At 40.6% G+C, this 22791-nt stretch overlaps 1 protein-coding gene across 2 annotated transcripts in view; it reads left to right on the top strand.

Annotated features, from left to right (window-relative positions):
* LOC127577750 (potassium voltage-gated channel subfamily KQT member 1) overlaps positions 1 to 22791 on the top strand; it is a 638072-nt gene that overhangs the window by 190844 nt on the left and 424437 nt on the right. For both annotated transcript variants that reach the window (XM_052029275.1, XM_052029276.1), the window contains exons 8-11: positions 1275 to 1385; positions 6293 to 6388; positions 8462 to 8578; positions 9236 to 9383. In XM_052029275.1, the coding sequence (XP_051885235.1) occupies positions 1275 to 1385; positions 6293 to 6388; positions 8462 to 8578; positions 9236 to 9383 (472 nt within the window). The remainder of the gene's footprint in view (positions 1 to 1274; positions 1386 to 6292; positions 6389 to 8461; positions 8579 to 9235; positions 9384 to 22791) is intronic.

Below are 22791 nucleotides of genomic sequence, written 5' to 3' on the forward strand. Positions count from 1 at the left end.
GTGTGAGAGATGAGTGCTTTTCCTGGACTGCCTGTGGGCTTTGAGAAGCAGAATTATTTCCCCCACCATTCTTATCCCATGCAAACCAACTAACCTCCACAGCTATCAGGACACCTCCCTCCTATCCTAAACCTTCCCATTGCCCTCCACAGCCAGCAATCTTATCCACACTCATCGATCTCTCCACCTCTGCCTGATTCCTCTGGCCACTCCATCTATGCCTCCTTTAGCCCCGTTCACTCCAAGTCCTCCCACTGGTATCACCATCAACAATCTGCCCGAGAGCCCATTCAATGTCCCAGGTCTTCCCCAATACTCATATCTCCCACTAACCTCCCCTGCCCCATCCCCACAACAAATCCCCACTGATGCTGACCTCTCAATGCCCTTCCCAACACAAAATATTCTCCACTATCTCCGCTCACCAGACAGCCTGTAAACCCTGCATGTTCCATCCTCTTGACAAATTAGTAGCTACTACATCTGCTTAACAAATTACCAGCCAAGCCATCCATCCAACAACCTACCAATCTCCGCCCCACCTTCCACAAGGAACCTGCTGTCCTTCCCGCCCACCCAGGAACATACCATCCTTCCCACCTGCCTGAGACGTACCTTCCTAACCCAATCGCCCAGCAACGTGCCAGCCTCCCAACACAGCTGACCGTGAATGGGAACCTGATTCCAAAAATGGTCATCCAGTCTACTCACCAAGTTTTTCTAGGCCTGATAGAAATCTGAACTTCCTGATTTCCTGCCTCTTCATTCTGTCCATTCCCAGCACACCTCCCCCCCACCCCCCCCCCCCCCCCCCCAGTACTGAGGACCATGATTCTCATTTAACATGGATTCTGATCTTGTATCAGATTCATTAGGTTTTCTCTATAAGAGTAATTATTTCAGGGTGTAGTATTGATTGTGGTATTTCGCCATGCGTATAACAGGCACATTTCCCTAGGTATTGGGAACTGAGGTTATGATATCTCCATGTTGACCTTGAGATTCAGAATATTTTTATCAGTGATTATTCCAGTTTGACTGGATCACATTATCAAATCTCAGCAACCCACTGTGTATCTCATTAAATATTCTGTTCCATTGACTTTGATGGCATTGAATATTGGGCAGGGTATTTAACAGTGAGCAAAGAAATCATTAGGCAAATAATTCAGGCTGAATTAAGTACTCCGCTTCTATATTTTCTGTTCTTTTCTAGAGCAGAATATTCCTTGACAATAACTTTAGAATTCACAAGCTTGTCTTTTTCTAATCAGGTAACTGTTACAACAATTGGATATGGGGATAAGGTCCCTCAGACCTGGATCGGCAGAACCATTGCTTCCTGCTTCTCTGTATTTGCAATTTCTTTCTTTGCTCTTCCTGCGGTAAGTGTTTGCCTGAGTTTAATCATCACTTTACTGCTCTGGTTACCTGAAGCAACAATTATGTTCTATCTATGCATTAATTCCTGTCAAGGGCAAAATAATTATTTGAGAAGGTTATCTTGTTTTGTTTTAATTACTCTAAGTTCTTGTTGTCCAAGAGGAACAGGGCATGGACTTCCCGACAATAACAAAAATGTGGATACCACCAAGAGCCTCTCCTTTGTACCCAATACACCCCCCAAATAAACATAAATACGCTATATAATAATCAAAAGCATTAACTTGCATTAAACACATTTAAATGTTTAAATGCCTGAAAGGAAATGATATCAGCTAGCAAACTACTTGCAATGAAACTTATAAGCAGTGATTGATTTTGAAATCACAAGGTTGAATTATGTAAAAAAAGACTGTTCTCTGTTAGAACAGTGCACAGTTGGAAGCCACTTTACACAAGTGGTCTGGAAACTGATTGCTATATTTATATAGACAATAATTGGTTCCTCAATGTATACAAATACATGGATAAATTTGTTAGAAGAGAATCAAGCTGGAGCCTGAGGCTGGCCTTGTGAGTACATGGATCCATCGATAGCAAATCAGCGGATAATGAAGACTGAGTGTAATAAAGTTTTCAGAACCATGAACATATATGTCTCATATTAAATTGAGCAATTGGTCCACTAGAACTGGTCAGCATTAGTATCAATGGGTAAGTGTCCACATGAAGAGGTGATGCATAGTCAAAAATTGTCAAGATAAAGAGATGGTGTTTGGTCAGTAGATGCATGGGTATTACAAACTCCATTGCCTAGCCATCAAATGTGTGTTTTTTATTGTCATTTGTCTGACACTGACCTGGACCATTCTCAATCAGAGTTGAGCACATAAGTCTTTTGCACCGCCATCTATTTCCACTTCTACTCCTGCTTCTATTTATTATGTTCTTATGGTACCTTCTCAAACTTGTGGGAGGGAAAAGTCATTCTGGGTTCTGAGTCTGATCACTACTGATGCACAGCAGGAAGAGGGAGATAGATTCTTGAAAAGTGATGGGTTAAAAATTAAAGCAGGTAGACTAGAATGCAAATCATCCATGATCTTACTGAATGGCGGAGCAGGCTCGAGGGGCTGAGTGGTCTACTACTGCTCCAAATTTGTATCTTCGTATAACAATGCATGAGTCTGCCTCTACCTCATCTCAGCTACCGTTGACACCCTTATCCACACCTTTGTTATCGCTAGACTAATCCAACATATTCCTAGCTACCTCATCTCCACCCCATCCCTCCCAACTCCCATAAATATAAGGTCATTCAAAACCCTGCTGTTTATGTCCTTCCTTCTACAAAATCCCATTGAACCATCAGCCTATGTTCGCTGATGTGTACTGGCTTCTGGTTAAGCAGATATTAAAATTCTCAGCCTTGTTTTCAAGTCCTTCCATATAATTAGTGCATAGGGCAAAGAGATATCTGATAAAAGCTGATGTCTAAAATGGATATCAGGGTAAAAGATAAATGGGAGGGAGGTGTATAGAATGACTAGTTATCAAAACAAAGAGATGGTGTATAATTAATAGATATTTGTAGAAAGATCTGGTCACTAAGCAATGGATAACCGAATAAAGAAGTGGTGTTTAAACAAGATTTTTTGGATGAAAAGGGGTCTCCAACCAGCACCTTCTTCTTAGGCAGTCCCTGAGGATTGAGGATGACTCACTTCTATTGTAATTCAGTTGGTTCTCAGGTGGACATTGCTCTTCCACAGATGGGGGCACGATTTGGCTGATGGGGTGTGGGGTGGTGAGTTTGTGAGGTGGTGCAGTCCTTCTACTACCTACACACGACTTCTGTGTGTATGGACTCAAGGTTTTCAATACCATTCCAAATGCTCCTCCAATTTGAACAGTCATGGGCCGGATATTTCGAGGAGTTGATGCAAATGTTGCACTTCTTCAAGAAAGCTTTGAGCACACCCTTGTATCTTTCTCTTTATCTACCTGATAATCACTTCCCTTGACAGAGCTTGGAATAGCATGTGTCATCTGGGACTCTGGTGTTGGGAATGAGAACAACATAGCTGGCCATGTCAACTAAGTGGGATTCGGGCTACAGTGCTGCGGATATTGTCCTGGAAGAGGACTCTGATGTCGGTTTTGTTTATCTTTCCTGTGAATTTGGAGGATTTTACAAAGTCAGGATTAGTGTTATTTTTCCCAGTGCCTTGAGATGCCTGCTGTAGGTAGTCCAGGTCTTAGAAGCATATAGGATGGCAGAAATCACCGCTGCCTGGTAGGTCTTGGCCTGGCCTGAGATCTTGATCTTCGGTTGACCAAGAGCTGTGCTGGTACATTGAAGGCAGTATTGAATTTCATTATTGAAGTCTGACTTCACTGAGGGGTGGCCTCTGAAGTATGGGAAGTAATCCATCTTTTCCAGAGTCTTGATCTGAACCTTTAGTGTTGGATAGCAGTGCAGTGCAGCATGAGAAAGTTGGTCAAGAACCGTGATCTTGCTAATGTTGAATAGAAGGCCCATCCTTTGATATGTTTCAGTGATTGAGTTGACAATGTCTTGGAGCTCAGCCTTTGAGCATGCACAAATGCAAGAGTCATCTGCATATTGAGGATCAGGTGCCCTTGGCTCTGAAGTGTTGTCACTATAAGTTCCCACTAGTTCTGAAGATTAGCTAGTTTGTTGGAGGTGAGGTGCAACATTGTGAGAGAGACATTGAGAGAAATGTTATAGCAATGATTCCACCTTGTCTTGACACCAGTTTTCATTGAGATTGGCTCTGTTATAGACCCATTGCTTAGACCCATTGTTTAGTATCACGGCTTGCATGCTGTCATGGATGAAGCTTAAAATGGAGATAAATTTCTGTGAGCAGCTGAATTTGATGAAGATGTTCCACAGACCCTACCAAATGATGGAGTCAAAGCCTTTAACGATGTTGATAAAGGCCATGTATAGTGGCTTATGATACTCCCTGCATTTCTGGAGTTGCTGAAGATCACATCCTACATGCCTCTAGATGGGCAGAATCCATACTGCAATTTGGGGAGCAGTTCTTTGGTTACTGAAATAGCAGGGATACTCATCTGTACTCACCACAGTGGGACTTCTCTCCTTTCTAGAAGACGGTCACGATTGCAGCATTTCGGAGATCCCCGGTATATCCTCCAATTTCCAGATGTGTGACTGAAGCTCTTCCCACTGGGATTTTAGAATTTCAGTGAGGATGCCATTTCTCCAAAGGCGTTGTTACTTCTGAGTTGGGATACGGTCTTCTTGACTTCTTGTAGGTCAGAAATGTCAGTGAGGCTGGACTGAATAGGTTGCTGAAGGGTGGAATCCAGGGTGTTAACGTCAATGGCAGAGTCCAGCAGCCATTGACTGTCTCTTTGTCCTTGATGAGCTCCCCCGCACCCCCCCGTCCCAACCTCCTTAGTTCCCAGTGAGGTGTGGTCTTGAGTGTTTGGACCTTTACAGCACTGAAGGATCCTTGTATGTCATCACTATCAGTATGTTGCTGAGCTTCTTGTGCTCTCTCCATCTGCTATCTGTTCTTTAGGTTACAGAATTTCTGCCGGACCTCTGCCTCCTGTAGTGCTGATTCTTTTCCCTTGAATAAAGTTGGAGCCTCCTTATATTTGCAGTTGATTAGCCTTTCGATCTCTTGGTCATCCTCATCAAGCCACTCCTGGTTCTTCTTGGTGGTGAAGTCATGAATCTCTGTGCAAGAGCAATTAATGGTGGACTTCAGGGCACCTGCAGACGCTCTGTGGCCTCTGTAGTCTGGGAGCTAACAGGTTGTCAATGAGGGGCTCTCTGAGAACAGCTACCTTTGTAGGTCCATCAGAGATTTCATATTGATCTTCTGTTCGTAACCCTTCCTTCATTGCAGTGTTTTGGGGAGCATTTTAATGGAGGTAATCAAGTGAATTAGGCAGTGGTCAGTCCAGCAGTCATCAATTCCTGTCACGGTGTAGGTGATGCAAATATATTTGCTGTAAGGGGCAATGATAAAAGCACTTCCATTGACTCTGGTTTCGTTGTAGCTTTCTGTCATGCCACACCATCCCACTTGAACTCACCTGGGGGCAAATAATCGGATTAAACACCCAAACAGAGGAGAAATAAATTCTGGAAAATTCATCTGTGGCCCTGCTCGGGATACTGATATTGACCCTCATCCATGTTAGACTGTACAACTTTTCACCTAGGATGATCTGATCTGGCTAGAAACAGGTTCAACTCTCATTTATAGGAATTCAACAAGTCAAAATCACTCCCAGAGTCTGCAGCAGTTTTTATGACTCCATGAATGCTTGGGATTTGATGAAAAAAACATGAGCAGGTATTTTCCTTGGGCTCAGCTCTTCACTTATTTGCTCCAAATCTGCCCGAAACTCATTGCATTTTCTACAGCAGGTTCTTCAACCCAGAACCTTCTTCAAGGCACAGCTCTGCAGGCATCAGCTTGTAGTCTCTCCAGCTCAGGGCAGCAGAGATGACAAATCAACACTTGAGCCTTTGGCATTCCTGGATAATTTGGTGCAGCTTCCAGTTTGTAAGTGCACTTAATTAAGTCAGCTATCCAGCCAGGACAGTGAATTCAGGGGAAGCTCCTAGAATGTGGAACCTACTACGATGAGAAGCAGTGCAGGCGAATCGTCTTGATGCAGTTAGATGAACAGATGAGGGAAAAGGTCATAAAAGGTTAAGGTGATGATAGGATTGGTTGAAGGTGAGTGGAAGGATAGCTGCCTGCAGCATAAGCCTCAGTATTGACATGTCATTGATCAGTTTGCTCCACGGTCTATCCCATTACACACATTCTATGTACGTCACCAGGAAAACCTACACGAGCAATTTGATTTTATCTCTCTTGTGCCAACCCAGGGGATTCTTGGTTCGGGTTTTGCTCTCAAGGTTCAACAGAAGCAGCGACAGAAGCATTTTAATCGTCAGATTCCAGCAGCTGCTTCCCTTATTCAGGTACGCCATGGTCTCTCGATCAATTTATGTACTGACTATAATCTGATGCTTTGGTGTTTGGGAAGAGAGAAATGACTGAAGTTTTACAGTCCAAAAAAATCCACATTGACATTGAATTTGGCTTTTTGAAATAATTGTAGTCAGGTTATTTACCCTTGGGATTTTGTTTCCATCGGCAGATTTCATTTCTTTCCAGAAACTTTAGAAATTACAATATATTTCTTAAAAAGTTGTTCTGATGCTACTCATAATGCAGGCTGGGATATCCGACTTGGAGCCCTAATTCAAAAATCGTGGTCCATATGATGTTAAAGAAAGGTCAAGGCAATTTAATTTATTTTTTAAAGAGCTACTCTATTGTCATCATGGTGCACACGAACGATTTGTGAGTATATTATAATCAACAACAGGACATAAAAACCCAAGTCATTTTGCAAGAACATAAATTTCATGTTGTATGAAACTTGCCAGATGTACCTCCTTAATGCATCTCAGATGTGTTTTTTTTAATATCCTCTCCCATAGTCTGTCACTACTTCCTCACACTGCATGCAAACATAGAGAAAGGTTGGTGTGCAGGGCAGTAGAGTGTATTACTATGGGAAAAGAAGAAATATCTGTACTAATAGTAGGATGTTCAACAATTTTCTCAAGCTAAACTCTTGTAGAAAGATGTAACCAGTGGTAACCATGTGGTCCTGTGGAAAATGGGCAAAGTGTAATCAGGTGTACACCTAGATCACAGTCACGCCGAAGAGAAATGAAGAGAAAGGAAAGGGACCCATTGGGGTGGGAAAGGGTTAGTGTTCACTGGTGTAACAAGGAGTCAGGGGTTCGGAGCTTGTGGCTCTTCTACTCTTTTGAATTTAGTGTTTGCTGTTCTGCTTTGGTTGGACACCATTCATTCTTCATTCCAGTTCAGTTTTAGTTACTTCAGCATAATTCTTGGTAAATTTAGGAATGTTATGAGGAAACTTTTCATTTAATGAATGGATTAATACATGGAGTAAACGAATTAGAATACTTGGGGTTATATAAAACCCTGCACTCAATGGTTAATTGGATGTATCAATGGGGGGAATCTAGACATGGTCAATGGTGGAAAATGGATTGATAGATCTTCCTCATATATGATAATCTCACGACCGGTTTAAGTAGAGTCAGAAGTAAGAAGTTCTATAATTTAAAGGTCTCCTTCACCTTGTAAAATTAAAAGGAAACTGGAGTGAAGAATATTGGGAAGAAATATGGCAGAGGTGTCATGGGGGTCTTAGATAAAGATAGTCGAGTGAAGCCACCCTCTCACGGGAGGGTTCAAGAATGAAGAAGGACAGATTCAAACTGAAGGGCAAGGGATATATCGAGATGTGAGGAAGAACTATTTCATGCAGTCTTGCAAACGATCTGGAATTTGCTTTGGAAACAGAGCCGAGCAGAGTAACCAAAAGGGAATTGCTTAGGCACTCAGGAGAAAGTCGAACTAACTCTCAGGGCTACAGGATAGAAGAGGGGGAATGGGACTAACTGGATTGTCCTACAAAGATCCAGCATGAATTTAACAAGCCAATGGTTACCTTCTGAACAGTAACCATTCTATTTTGAGCCTATTTTCAAATGTGACTTATTTTTGATGACTGATAAGATTATGAAATTCATAAAGCTCTGCAGCTCACATTTTTCCTGGAACTGGTGAACATTTTGAACTTGTTCACCAGGTTTGAGGAGTAAGTACACCCATGAAACATCAGCGAGTTGATCTTCAATTTTGTGAACATTTCCATCTCTCAGACTTAATCACCACAGTACTGTGAAATAATTCATTCTGAAATTTGCAACAAATGAATTCAGCGTGAAAACCAAACCTCATTGCAAGGAAAAACATAAAATGCAGGAAATCCTCAGCAGGTCAAGCAGCATCTATGCAGAGAGAAATAAAATTAATATTTCAGGATCTTTCATTAGAATCTCATCATGATTACAATTGTGCCTTTGCTCAGTTACTAATTCAAAAGAAATACTTAGCTCATTTAAAGAAGAAAGTTTATGTGGCCTTATTGGTCTTCTTCCATTTAGACATCATGGAGGTGCTATGCAGCAGAAAACCACGAGTCTGCAACATGGAAAATGTATGTTCGGCAACCTAACAAATTTTATGTTCCATCTCCAAGTCCAAAGACAAAGAAACCAGTGGTAATAACAATCTTCCATTCTCTTTCTTTTCTTTCACGTCATCCTTCCTAATTTTTGCATTCTTGCCTTCCTTCATCTGCTTTTCTTGGTCCCTTTCTTGCTTCACTATAGGGTGGCACAGTGGCACAGCTAGTAGAGGTGCTGCCTCACAGCTTCAATGACCTGGGTTCAGGCTTGACCTCCGATGCCGTCTGTGTGGAGTTTGCACATTCTCCCTGCAACCATGTGGGTTTCCTCCGGGTGCTCTGGTTTCCTCCCACATTCCAAAGAGGGTTGGTAGAATGATTGGCCACTGTAAATTGCCCCTAGTTTGTAGGTGAGTGGTAGAATCTGGAGGGATTGCTGGGAATGTGAGGAGAATAAAATGAAACGAGTGTAGTAAATGTGTGCTTGATGATTGACTTGGACTTGGTGGGCTGAAAGCCCTGTTTCTGAGCTGTACAACACTATGAGCCAGCTCTTATCCAGATCTGGTCACCAATTGTGTCTCACAAAAATACAGTGAGTATCACACTGCCATGCACATGAGCTGGTGTGAGGTTACACACCCCTGCACCCCCATCCCACTCTGCGTGTGCATTTGGGCACGTTTTTGTCATCTGCCTTGTAGGCCTGTTGTTTGACGAACAAAGTTGTTGACTGCTTGGCATTTTTCAGGTTAAAAGAAAGAAAGTGAAGTCTGATAAAGACAATGGATTAAATTCTGAGAAATCACTGAATGTGCCCAATATCACATACGACCATGTTGTTGATCAGGACGACAGGAAATATGAAAACTCAAATATCGATGGAGACGATTCATCAGGTAGGAGGGAGAATTAAATGTAAATAGACAACTGTTGTCTTATTAGCCAATAACCTCCCAATGAGGCATTCGATAGAGTTCAATGCAATGCCAGTAAATATTTTGAATCAAAACAGATCATGCTGGATTTACTCAGCAGATCAGGCAACATTTGTGGAGAGAAACAGGGGTAACAATTCAGGATGACCATTTTGTCTCTTTCTCCACATATGTTACCTGATGTGCTGAGTATTTCTGTTTTTATTTCAGATTTCCAGCATTTGCACCTTGAGCTTCTTGGAAATATTTGCACAATCCCCTTTTTTTACTGTTGAGATGAGCCAAACCGACTCATGCAACTTAATAACCAAGTTGTTATGGGCAGCCATGTAGGTGCTTCAGAAGTGTTTGGAAAGCTAGGAAACTTTGGAACTATCCCTGTAAAGATGTTAGTTTAAGAGATTATCTTAGAAAATTGCATTTGTAATACATTACCATCATTAATTCATGGGAAGGACAGCACCCACACTTAGTAAAATTCAGAAACAATTCTAAATAAAAGTCTGTAAAATACTATGATCCTTGATCATTTTAAAACAAGCTGCTTTTAATTAAGAGAGTGCAGCATTTGACCACATAACGCTTTGAACATCTGAGGCTCAACCTAAACTCTAAAATCTATCAAAGACATTTAAAGATATTTAAATAAAGATAAACAAAGTAACTTACAGTATCTCATAAATACAACTGAGTAAATGTTATCTGTAATTAAACTTGCTTGTCATTACATTGACATCGTGCATTGGAGTGAAGAGCAAAAATATATGTGTGGTCCATTTAGCCCAGGAAGTTTGTGATAATGGCTCAGGTTGGGTCTCCTATTACTAAAGTGATCCAACAAGCTTACTGTTTCTCCAGTAGACAGTGAATCTTCAACACCAGTTAAACACAGACTAAAAATTAAAAATCCTCCTTAATGTGACCCAACCATAAATTATTTTGCCTAAAAGTAATTGCCCAAGGAGATCAGAACATGAATTTCTTAACCACCAAGGGGGAAGATTTCACTTCTGTGTTATACATACAACAAATACCATTTATACAGCATGTTTAATATAACAAAAAAAAATGTCTCAAGTCATTTGACAGGATTGCCATGAAGCAAAATAGAGATGTCCAAGTGATTGTAGGGTTAAAAGGGATACCTTAAAAGGAAAGAAAGATGGAAAAGTGGTGGGATTTTAAGGTGGCAATTTCAAAGCATAAGGCCTTGGCAACTAATGACACAGACACCAGTGATGAAGCTATTAAAGTCGGGGAATTATATCTCGGTAGGTTAAGGAGGATGATTGAATCTGCCAGATCTTGAAAATCAGGGTCAAGTATTTTAAAATCAAGGCATGAAATCATAGAGCTGTTTTTAAAGAAAGAATTTGCCAGTAAGTGTGCATTAAGTCACCCATATGATATGCCATGAAATTATCAGATTGTTCTTCCCCTTGAAACAGAGGTATATCTTGAGAGGGTATTTCCTGTGGTTAGAAATTATATCTCAAGGGAGCATAGTCTTGAGATAATGAGTTTACCATATAGGAATGAGATAAGAAGAAATTTCTTCACTCGAAGTTCTGTGAATCTTTGGAATTCTGCATCTGCAGACCCTCAGTTGCTGAGTTGATAGAGGTCTGAAGTCAAACAGAATCAAATGGCACAGCGATCGTGAGGTATTGCAGACTTGAAGCAAAGGATCAGCCATGACATTGAATGTTACAGCAGGCTGCTGCTCTTCTTAAAGTATCAAAAAACAAAAGTAAAAGGGAAAATGTGCGTTATTTTATCTGCCCACATATCTCAGTTGTTTTGTGAGTTCTGAATTTAAGTTGAAAACTGCAGTGTGAAATGAGTAGTTCCTTTTTTTTAATGAGTCTAGAAAATGTGCCGTGCAGTGCTAGCATGCAAATACCGATTGATTTCCCACAAAACTAAATTGCCCACTATTTAACTTCTATTTTGAATGAACACTTCCTTTCCTCAGTAAAATAGTGAAAACGTTACTGCTTTATTCAGATGCAAATTCATGGTGACATTTATTTCCAGGTTATATTTTATAGGATAGTGAACCATTTTATCAGGTATTCCAACAGAATCTTCCACAAGAATAATCTCAATATGTCTAGTCATTGTTGCTTGAGGGTATGATAGTCTAAAAAAACACACTTTAAGATATGTAAGCTGATTTTGTCTGTGTTATTTGCAGCTGTCAACTTTTCTTAGATTTGCATCATGCTATTTTCAGTCTTATTATCTTCAATGAAACGAGATAAATAGCTTATTTGAAGCCAGAAGCTGAAGAATCTGGAGAGTTTAATATTAAATAGAGAAGCATGGTATCAAACTGCTTACCTGTCCTCTGATAAGGATATAGAGCCTGAAGTGGGGAACCTAGAGATTAAATTAGCACTCACTACTTGATATTGGAACAAGATTTCTAAAGCACTGGTGAAGCAGAACTGGATTAGGAATGAACCATGCCAAACTATTAGGAAAATGCCCTAAGAAAGCTAATGCAATTACTTAGATCTTTACTGATAACAGTTCACTGAAAGGATTTTGAAAGTAAACCTTACTAATTGCAACTTTGTTAAGAAGCCTAAATTGAAAAGGCCATTGTTTGTAAAGAAGTTAGAATGCAGTTGATGAGACTGTATACTTGTGTGCAGTTAATCTTTCTGATATTGCATTAGTGGGGATTGCAAAACTAAATCTCCAATGGCCTTACTTAGTGTATTCTTACAATCCAGCTATGTACTTTACTGGTTTTGCTGTGAAAGGTTTATTTAAGTGTGGAATATAACAGGTTTTATCCAAGTGTGTCATGCGGTAATGGAGCTGGGGAATGTTGACGTTTTACCTTTTGATTAAAAAGTAAGTACCAAATATTTGGCTAACACCCCAATTTTGGAAGGTTGCATGGACAGGAGTTAGAGTCGATAGGAAAACTGGCAATGACATTTTCTGGGTTGGTAAATAGCGGACAGGGAAGAAAGACAGGAAAAGAAAAATGGGGATGGAGGAATTACTGGGAGAGATTGAATGGGTCATGGTGGGGTGAAAAGACAATGATCAAGTAAGGCCGAACAGTCGCAGTGTGCACATGGAGAGGGAAAACAATGACCGGAGGTACATGTAAATGATAGGAGGATAAGCAGGAGGGAGATGTTGTAGAAGAAGGAAGTTCCCATCCTCAGCAACTTCATCAGAAGGGAGACCATTTATCAGTGCAATCCAAAGTATATTTGGCATCAATTTAATCATATGTGCTTGGTTTTATTCTTACAAAAAAAGGATCAACCTTCTTCTGTTTTTTTTCTTATGGAGAATACAGTGAGGAGCACTGTTGAGGCAGTACTGCAGTGGCCTCCTCTCACTTGTACCTCCTCAACCCCCACCTCAGTACCACCACCATCATTTTCTCTCTCCCGTCCCATCCATTTGGTCAGTTGGCTTTGCTAAAGCTTTGTAAGCTATATCTTGCTAGCGGACTCTTCCCACCCCATCCCTGCTCTGACATGATGCTTCCTGCTTCCCCATCATGCCAGCATCACCCCGGTAATTGTAACCCTGGTCTCCAAATTCATCATCCGGCTGTTTTGTGTCACCATGGAACTCCAGGTGATTACATATTTTGTAATGTTTTGAATATGTTCAACATTGAAATTTTCTGACTTCTTTTCTATCTCTCTCTGTCTGTGACTCCTCTGCCTGTAACCTCTCTCCCACTTCTGCAAGTATACAGGAAAAGCAAAGATGTTGAAAACAACTGGTAAGTTACCAGCTGTCCTAGACTGTGGTTGTAGACATGCTTATGTTATTTTTAAACCTGGAGCTTTCAGTGCTGTGAGAAATGCTGTGAGTGGTGTCTCTTGCAAACAATGTCATGGTGATTAGCTCAGCGCTGTAGAAACCTGTGAAGTTCAACAATTGGAACTAAGCATGCTCCGTTTCTAAGATGAAGTTCAAAAGATGTGCATTTTGTCTGTTTTTTTTGTGTCATTGTTAAGTACAAATATTGACTGCAGTGAAGGACTACAACAGGACATTGTTACCTGCAGCAGGAAAGGTCAAGAGCTCTGTTGCTAAAGCAAAAATACAACAACTTTTAATTAGAGTAATAGGAAAAACAGGGTAGTGAGAAATAACTTGGGCCTCTTGAAGACGGTTAACATAAAATAAGGAAATGGCAAACAAGTTGAATGATTACTTTACATCTCTACTTATAACAGTAGGAGAAGACAGGGTGTTGGACATCATGAAGAAACTAATAAAGAATCAGGGAGAGCTACTCCCCGGAGTTAGCATAAGCAAAATAATAGTAGTTAATAAAGCAATGCCGCTAAAAGGTGGGGATTGTTTCCAGCTAATAGTCTTAAGGGAAGTAAATGAAAAATTGCAGATCTTCTTATAGTAATGTATGGAGCTTGCAAGACCCTGCTGGCAGTTACCACTGTAACTAATGACACCTACTGCCTTTACTAATCAGTAGTTTTTGAATGACCTCTGGTTAGCCACTGATCTTCCAACTCACCCTGTACCATTCACCCAAGGATCTACCTGAACTCCCCATGGATTGGCCACGCCCGCCACTATGGGCAATCCAAGAAAACCTGGCCAGCTGAGTGGTGAGAGGTACATCAGTGCCCTGTAAAGCCTTGCACAAGTTAGGGCAGGAGATGAAGATCATTGATAATCGATAGAATCAGAATCAGGTTTATTATTACTGTCTTATATGACGTGAAATTAGTTGTTTTGTGGCAGCAGTACAGTACAAAGACATAAAATTAGCATAAATTTCAAAATAAATAGTGCAAAAAAAAGGAATAACGAGGTAGTGTTCATGGGTTCATGAACTGTTCATAAATATAATGGTGGAGTGGAAGAAGATGTTTCTGAATCATTGAGTGTGGGTCTTCAGGTTCCCATACCTCCTCCCTGATGGTAGTAACGAGAAGAGGGCATGTCCCGGATGGTGAGGGTCCTTAGTAATGGTGGGGAGGGTTGTGCCTGTGATGGACTGGCTGAGTCTACAACCCTCTGCTGCCACTTCTGAACCAGTGCATCGGAGCCTCCATACTAGGCTGTGATGCAACCAGTCAGAATGCTCTCCACTGTACATCTATAGAAGTTTGCAAGAGTCTTTGGTGACACACCAAATCTCCTCAAACTCCTAATGAAGTAGAGCTGCTGGTGTGCCTTCTTCATGACTGCATCAATGTGTTGGACCCAGGATAGGTCCTCTGAGATGTTGATGCCCAGGAACTTGAAGCTGCTCACCCTTTCCACCGCTGACCCCTCAATGAGGACTGGTGTGTGTTCTCCCCGACTTCCCCTTCCTGAAGTCCACAATCAATTCCTTGGTCTTGCTGACGTCGAGTGCGAGGTCGTTGTTGCGACACCACTCAACCAGCCGATCTATCTCGCTCCTGTATGCCTTCTCTTTGCCATCATTGTCAACAAGAGTACAAATTTGCAAACATCTGCAAATTTATAGATAACGTTTGAGCTGTGCTTAGCTACACAGTCATGTGTGTAGAGAGAGTAGCGCAATGAGCTAAGCACGCACCCTTGAGGTGCACCTGTGTTGAGTGTGAGCGAGGAGGAGATATTATTACCAATTCACACTGTGATCTCCCGATAAGAAAGTCAAGGATCCAGTTGTAGAAGGAGGTATAGAGGCCCAGGTTTAGAAGCTTGGTGATTAATAATGAGGGAATCATGTTATTGAACACTGAGCTGTAATCAGTAAACAGCAGCCTGACGCATGTTTTGCTCAGAAACAAGAGTGGAGAGCCAGTGAGATTGCATCCGCTATAGTCCTGTTGCAGCGGAATTATGTCCACACGTTAGGAATTTGGATTTGATTGGCAAGAGGAATTGAATGTTGTTTCAGTCATGTCAGTTCTGATAATCTCAACACTATAGATGTTTATGTTCCAAAAGGCATTTGGCAATGCCCCTCAGAGAACTGTTAGCAAATGCTGAAGCTTATGGAACTGAAAGGAAATTATTGACCTGATTTCAAAATTGGCTAAATGGCAGAAAATAGAAAGTAGGAATAACAAGCAGGTACTCAAAAAATCAACCATTGTGGTGTCCCACTGGATTCCTCTTAGACCTTCATTTATTCACATTACGCACTACAGAGCTGACTAATAAATGCAAAGAATGGCCAAAACTGTGGCAAATGGATTTCAACGTAGGCAAGTATCAACAGTAGAGGTCCACAGAGACTTGCTAGAATGTTGCAGGGTGAAGTCCATGCACACAGATTATTGAAAGGTTATACACAAGTACAGAGAATAAACAAAAGAACTATTGAGCTGTTGGCCTCTATTTCTAGGGGACTGAAGTTATGAAGTTAGAAGTCATGATGTACGTATTTATTTCTACTGATTAGATGACAGCTGGAATACTGAGGACAGTTCTGGACACCACTCTCTTGGAAGAACACGTTAGACTCAGTTCTAAATTACTAAATTGAAACCTAACCCCCAAGGGTTATATTATGAAGAGGAATTACGCAAATTAGGGTTGCATTTTCTGGAGTTTAGATGGCTAAGAGGTTATTTGGTCTTCAAGATATTAAGGGGAACTGACAGCATGAATGGAGGGAAACTTTTTCTGTTGTTTGGGGAGTCTAAGACTTGTGCGCAATTGTCTATAAATTAGAGCCAGGTATTTCAGTAAAGGGAAGGAAAATGCAAAGGGCTATAGAAATTGGAATGCTCTTCCACGAAGAGTAACTGGATGCTTGTGATAGTTATTAATTTTAAATTTTACTAATATGATAGAATTTTATTAACCAGAAGATTAAGGGATATAGAATTAGATCAGCCAAGACTTCATTGAATAGTGCAACAGGCTCAATCGGTTAAGTGGCCTCTTCCTGTTTCCTGACAGTGAATTTTACTTAAAGTTGGAAAGATTATCATTTGATCAACCAATGTAGGCCAAAACTGAAGTCATTATTTGTCATACTGGAACACCTGCTTATATGTTTTTAGAAGAAGAAATTCTCTCCTTGTTTATTGTAGATATTTCTTCAGCAAATATCATCCTTGTTTTGTTGGTGGTCAATTTTGCATAACCTCACTTTTAGAACATTGAACAGTAAAGCACAGGAACAGGCCCTTCGGTCCACGATGTTGTGCTAAACTAATTAAACTAGTAATTAAACACCTAACTAATCCATTCTGTCTACACAAGGTCCATACCTCTCCATTTTCTGCACATTCATGTGCCTATCTAAGAGCCCCTTAAATGCATCCACTATCACTTTCACTACCATCCCTGCTTGCGCATTCCAGGCACCCACCACTCTCTGTGTAAAACATTTGTCCTGAACATCTCCTTTGAACTCATCCCCTCTCACCTTAGATGCATGCCCTCCAGTATTAGACATTTCGGCCCTGGGGAAAAGATACTGGCTGTCTACTCTATCTATGGCTCTCATAATCTTATAAACTTAATTCAGGTCTCCCCTCAGCCTCCGCCGCTCCAGAGAAAACAATCCAAGTTTGCCCAACCTCTCCCCATAGCACATGCCCTCTAATCCAGGAAGCATTCTGGTAAATCTCTTTTGTACCCTCTCCAAAGCCTTCATATCCTTCCTATAATGGGGTGACCAGAATTGAATCTAACTTTTATTTAAACCATGAAGCTCTTCCAACGATATGCACATGGTCTTGAGTTATTTGGAAGAAATATGTTCCTCTTCAATGAATTTTCATACCTCCCTCACTTGATAATTACAATAACAATAAAAATTACCAGATGCCTCAAATGCCATTACACCACTTCTCTGGGAGATACCAGGGGCATTAGAATGTGATGCCCTCCACCGATAATAAGTGTAATTTAAAAGATGTCGGTATTTCTAAAAAGGGTTTCTAACTCTAAAAGCCTCATTCTCCTACCAGTCACCGGAGAAAGATGTCAGTGAGTCAATGCCACACCTTTTCTGCCCCATCCCATCCTTTTGGATAGTGGACCTTGCAAAGTATCAAGCGTTCTTTGACAACAGATCCTCATCTTCTTATCCTTAATATATGAAATAATGTTTTCCATTCCCACATCAAGCTCCTGTCACTTTGAAAACTTTAATTTGGTCTCCAAATCCACTTCATCTTAATCAATCGCTTGTCAAAAATGGTTTTCAGTAGATGACATATTGTCAGGACAATAACTATAATATTATAAACTGACGGCATTATTTACTGGAAATATATGGAAAATGGGTTCACTCCTGTATAACCACAAGAAAAATCTCCATGTATTGATAATTGTTTCTTGATTTGTCTCTTTCTTTTATGCTGTCTCATTTCAAATTCTGTAATGGTAAGAACCGAATGGATTGAAGTGCAAAAAAAGCATTTCCTTCTGGGCAGGTATGAAGAAACTGTTTTTATTCTCTCTTCCAGAAGTAATGGTTAACTTCCTTCTTTTTATCTCCTTTTCTCCTGTTCTCTGGCTGGTGACCAAGTTCGTCAGCATTCTTGGGCTTCCTTTGCTCCACTCTATTCCTTCAGCTCTCCTTCTCCTCAAGGTAATGGCCAAGTTGGATGCAAGGGATTGATTTGACTTGAATAGAAAATTGAACTTTAGTTGATATTGTTCATTACAAATGCTTCCACAGTTTGGTCAACTGAAACTTGTCTCACTTGGAGTTGGTGCAGTGTTTTATGCACAATTCAGTAAAGTGATTGACTTTGATGACTTAATGCTGAAAGAGGTTCTCCTTCTGTCTAGGTAAAGAGGTTATCTTCCTGATTAGGGAGAAACAGAGTGGGTTCAATTATTTTTACTGCTCTAACCTGCATGACGAATCCATTAACAAATTCTGTTTATGAATGTGGATCAGTTGGGGACTGAAGCTGGCAAGTCTGAGCTAGGGTTCTGTTATGAGCTCCTCTCTGATTTGACAAGAAGTAAAAAGGTGTATTTGTACATCACCATTTGACAATTCACGCAGGAGTAGGCATTCATCCTCTGTCAAAAAGTACACATGTTGTAGCAACTGTGTGTTGTACTCCTCTTCCAATATATGTCTACTGAAGCCAATGGAGTTCAGTTGCCATTATGTGCAAGAGAACGAGGACAACTTTCTATCCCCAATGTCTTTTAAAGAATAATTACTGATTATAATGATTGATCAATTAATCTAGTGTTTTTCCCTGTTGGTAATGGAGGAATGCCAGCTGGAACACTGGAAGGATTTGCTGTTCTTTTTCAAATAGTAGTGAGGGATCTTAACCTGAAACAATGGAAGAGTTAGGTGGGACTTAGTTCACTCTCTCATCCAAACTCTGTGGGTTCTCTTCAGTTAAGCACCGGTGAAATCACACAGAGGAGCTTATGCCCACAGACTTCGGGCCAAAAGGCTGCAAGCTCTATCCATGTTGACAGGAATTGGGTCAATAAGCATAACTAACATGTTGACATTAAAATCTATGTCATTCTTTCCGTTGGCAATTTCCACTAACATTTCCTGGGAATCTTATGAACTTAAATTCAAAAATGGAAGCTTGCAGGAATTAAACAATTAATGGTTGATAGTGCAGAACTTAAATCATTATTCCTTTTTTTATGTTCCTGTGCATGATAATTAAATTCAAAGTGATTGAAGCATCTTTTCTCTACGACAGGCTTGGTTAAGAAAATAGCAAGTGTAGAAGCTGGATTACATTCCCCCTCCCACCTTCCACCTCCTGTACCTTCTGTAACTTAAAGCTCCACAGCTCTCCAACACGTCAAAACTCCTCCAGCTCTGGCTTCTTAATCATCGCTGGTTTTAATCACTCTGATATTGGCATCTGTGCATTCAGCCACCTTGTTGCTAATCTTTGGAAGTCTCTCTCCCAGCTTTACTGCTAACCTGCTTCTCTCCTCTTATTGCTCCAAAGAAACTATTACATTGACCAGCTTTTTGTCACCAGTCCAGACATCTCTATTATATGTCTAGTCATCTGCGTATTTGGATCTACAACTGTTTCTCCCAAGTTATTAATATACATGTTGAAATATTAATGTTCCTATTCTGATCCCTGGGTGTCAAGCCATTACTTCCGATGATCCTTACACCCTCCCTCAAAGTTTGCGATCTCTCTCTATTTGGTAGGTGATCTCCAAATTTCAAAATAGTTTCTTCATTTTATAAGCCCATTTATTTATATGCATTTTCTAGCAGCCACCACACTTTTAAAGTACTGTAAAATATTTGGAATATTCTGAAGGCATGAAAGGTATTGTACAAAAGTATGCTAATTTAGCACAGCCTCTTTAAAACACCACTCACCCCCTTTGAATTCTGAAACATGTTCTCCCTTGTCTCTTTCCTTTCTGCCTTCCAAACATATCTTTCTCCACTTAACTCCATTATTTTTATCATGCCTTGGGTAGTAATTTATCAATAAACCTTGCATGTCATATTAAATTTAATCATGCTGCCTCCTCACATATATAGCCTGCCTTTTAGATCTCTGTACTAAATGTGACCCATTAACATTCTGGTGATAAGTGTATGAGTATACCCACCCCTACACCCTCCCTATAAGCCGAAGAGGGCGAGGAGAGCACAAGTGGAAAACAAAACTCCATCCAATCATTTTAACTATTTGTTGCTTTGAGACATCTAAGTATTCAGTTCTGGTTCAGATAGAATTAAGTCCTTTTAGAAGATAAATGAATGAATTCAATGGAAAGATGAGTCTGTGGTTATAATATTCAAATAATATCCATTCATATGTTGACTGCAACTTGAATTTTTTTACGGACTGATCAGATTTCCTGGAACTAGGGAAACTTGGCAGGTAAAGCAAGATGGGTGCTGCAGCTCACTGCTGTATATAGCATACCCTGCAGAGCCTGAGGAGCAGGATTGTTTCCTCATGCTTCCAATTGGCTGAACCCACCCCACAATCTAATTTAGTTCACCCTCCTGGCCAATTCTGATTCTGCACCCTTGCCCATCCACTGCCAGCCTGAACCATCCTATGATGTTTCCTGGTTGCTATCAACAGTTCCTCGGCGCATCCTTCTGTTGCTGGGTTTCCTGTTGACAGCTGGGTACTGTTAATCTGATTGGATCCCGGGTGAAAAATGGGAGCAGAAAAATTATGATGTGCCTGGCATTAAGTTCACCAGGATCTTTGTGCTCAGTGCATTTTCTTTCTGTTGGCCCCTGCCTTCCCTCACAGTCTTTATAGTGTCAGGTCTTTTGTGTGTGGCATTATAAAACCATGTGTACTTTGACTGAAATCTGCTAGTAGACAAAATGTCTGCAGTAACTTGAAGACACTTCTTTCATATAGCTGATGTTGTCAAAGAGAAAGGTGTGGTGAGCTAGACAAATATTCCATCAGTTGGTATGGTTCTAACTCTGTTCTATTTAATTGTAGAAATAATCTCCTTCTCACACCCCTTAGTGAAATAAGGATGTTTCTAGACGGAATCCTGTGGCTTAGCAAACTTAACAAGTTTGTGCCTTGAATAAAGTTGCAGCTGGAATTGGAAAGCCACACACAATAAGAGTGACCCTGACCTTGTTGAAAGGAATTTATGAAGGTGGTATAAAAAAGGCAATTAGTTGTCTCACTTAACCTTACACTGGGGTCAGATTGTGCACTCTGCATTTGATTAAGATTTTCTAAGGGTAATGGAAAGACCCAGTCAGGTGTACATTCTGTGTGCTAGCAAGATAATAATAGTTTTGTGTTTCTTGGTTTTATTTCTGTAGATATGTTGAGCTGTGCTGCATCAAAATTCTCCCTGAAATTCTGCAAATATATATATTTTTAGCGGGGGGGCAAGGAGGGTAGTTCAGAGGGCATTTGGAATGAATGTATGGTGTGCCACAGATGCTCAGTTTTTGGATTGTATTGGATGCTTTGAAGAACTGGCAGCATTTGAACAAGTTCCCCTCTGTCAGGAATAGTTGAGAGCATTACACTTGCTTGCCAGCTTATGGTTTAGGCAATGAGTGTACTTTCTGTGGGTTTAGAAACAGTTTTCCCCCTTTATCACAACCGGTCTTTACCAGACTAAAAGGTCTCGACTACTTTTTCCTTTGGGCATTGTTAAAAAAGATGTCAGTGAGGTTGATAGAAAGCAGTAAATGCTGGAAAAGTACTCAACTCCCACTTTGAGGGGTAGATTTTGACTGTGCCCCAATGTAAAATGATGGATGGTAAGTTTGCAGCTTATTTTGTATCTCTCCTGATTTTTATTTCTATTGAAGTGTCCCATGGGAGGAAGTGAGTTACTTTTCTAGACTCCTTTTGACTGGAGATACTTTTATAAAGAGATTCAGATTTCCCTTTTTGCTATTACCTCAGCAGAACCTCATCATACATATTTAACATAATGAAATTAACAAATTCCTTTGAGTGGCTCTTCTCTCCCGAGGACACTGGATCATGTTGAGTAGAGCTCCTTGGGTATCTATAGCCTCTACTGCCTCAGCCACTAGCCCATCATTATATTTCAGCCAAGAGCCTACATGGTTTTAAGACCATCATAGACTAGCAAGTTCCTGCCCCTACTTGACTTTCCTACACATACTCTATGAACTTCTTTTTCATGATGGAAAATGGCCAATGGGAATATAAACAGTCGGCTGATGCACAATCGCCCATTTCCACCAGTTCAAAGTGAAAATCAATACCACCTTCTTGCAGCAGTATTTAGGACCAGGAATTCCCTTTGACTTTCCATTCCAGAGCTAAGTCGTTATTAGCCCCCTTTAACCTGCAGCTTTTCTATCTGTCTGTCTGTCTGGAAAAGCTTTGGTTCACCCAAGAAGAATATAATATTTAAAAGAAAACTGGCTTCATCTTTCCCCTTTTAGCATGACCCAAAGCAGTTCTGACATTCATCAATTTAATGCAGGATACATGGTATGCAATTTGTGAACAGGAAATTTCCACAAACAGCAGTGTGATAAAACCAAATAATCTGTTTTTGAAATGTTGGGGTTGAGGGTGGAGCTTGAGTACTGTGGTTAACCTCCCTGTTCTTTTTTAATATAGAGCCACTTGAAAGAATATGCAAGGTATAATATCTCATGCAAAATATGGTTTTCCCTTAGTACACACTGGAGTATCTGGAGTGACCCCATGCACTTCTCACTTGGGGGCTGGAGTACTATCCACGAAGGCATAACTGACATACATTCATTTTAGTTTTATGTATGTTTTCTACTTCATTTGGGTGGCACACTGGCACAGCTGGTAGAGCTGCTGCCTCACATTTCTTGTGGCCTGGTTCAATCTTGACCTCCAGTCGTGTCTGTGTGGAGCTTGCATATTCTCCCCGAGTGTTCTGGCTTCCTCCCAAAGATGCATGGGTCGGTAGTTAATTGGCCACTGTAAATTGT

The sequence above is a fragment of the Pristis pectinata genome, chromosome 14 (genome assembly GCF_009764475.1).
Source record: "Pristis pectinata isolate sPriPec2 chromosome 14, sPriPec2.1.pri, whole genome shotgun sequence".
NCBI classification, from domain to species: domain Eukaryota; kingdom Metazoa; phylum Chordata; class Chondrichthyes; order Rhinopristiformes; family Pristidae; genus Pristis; species Pristis pectinata.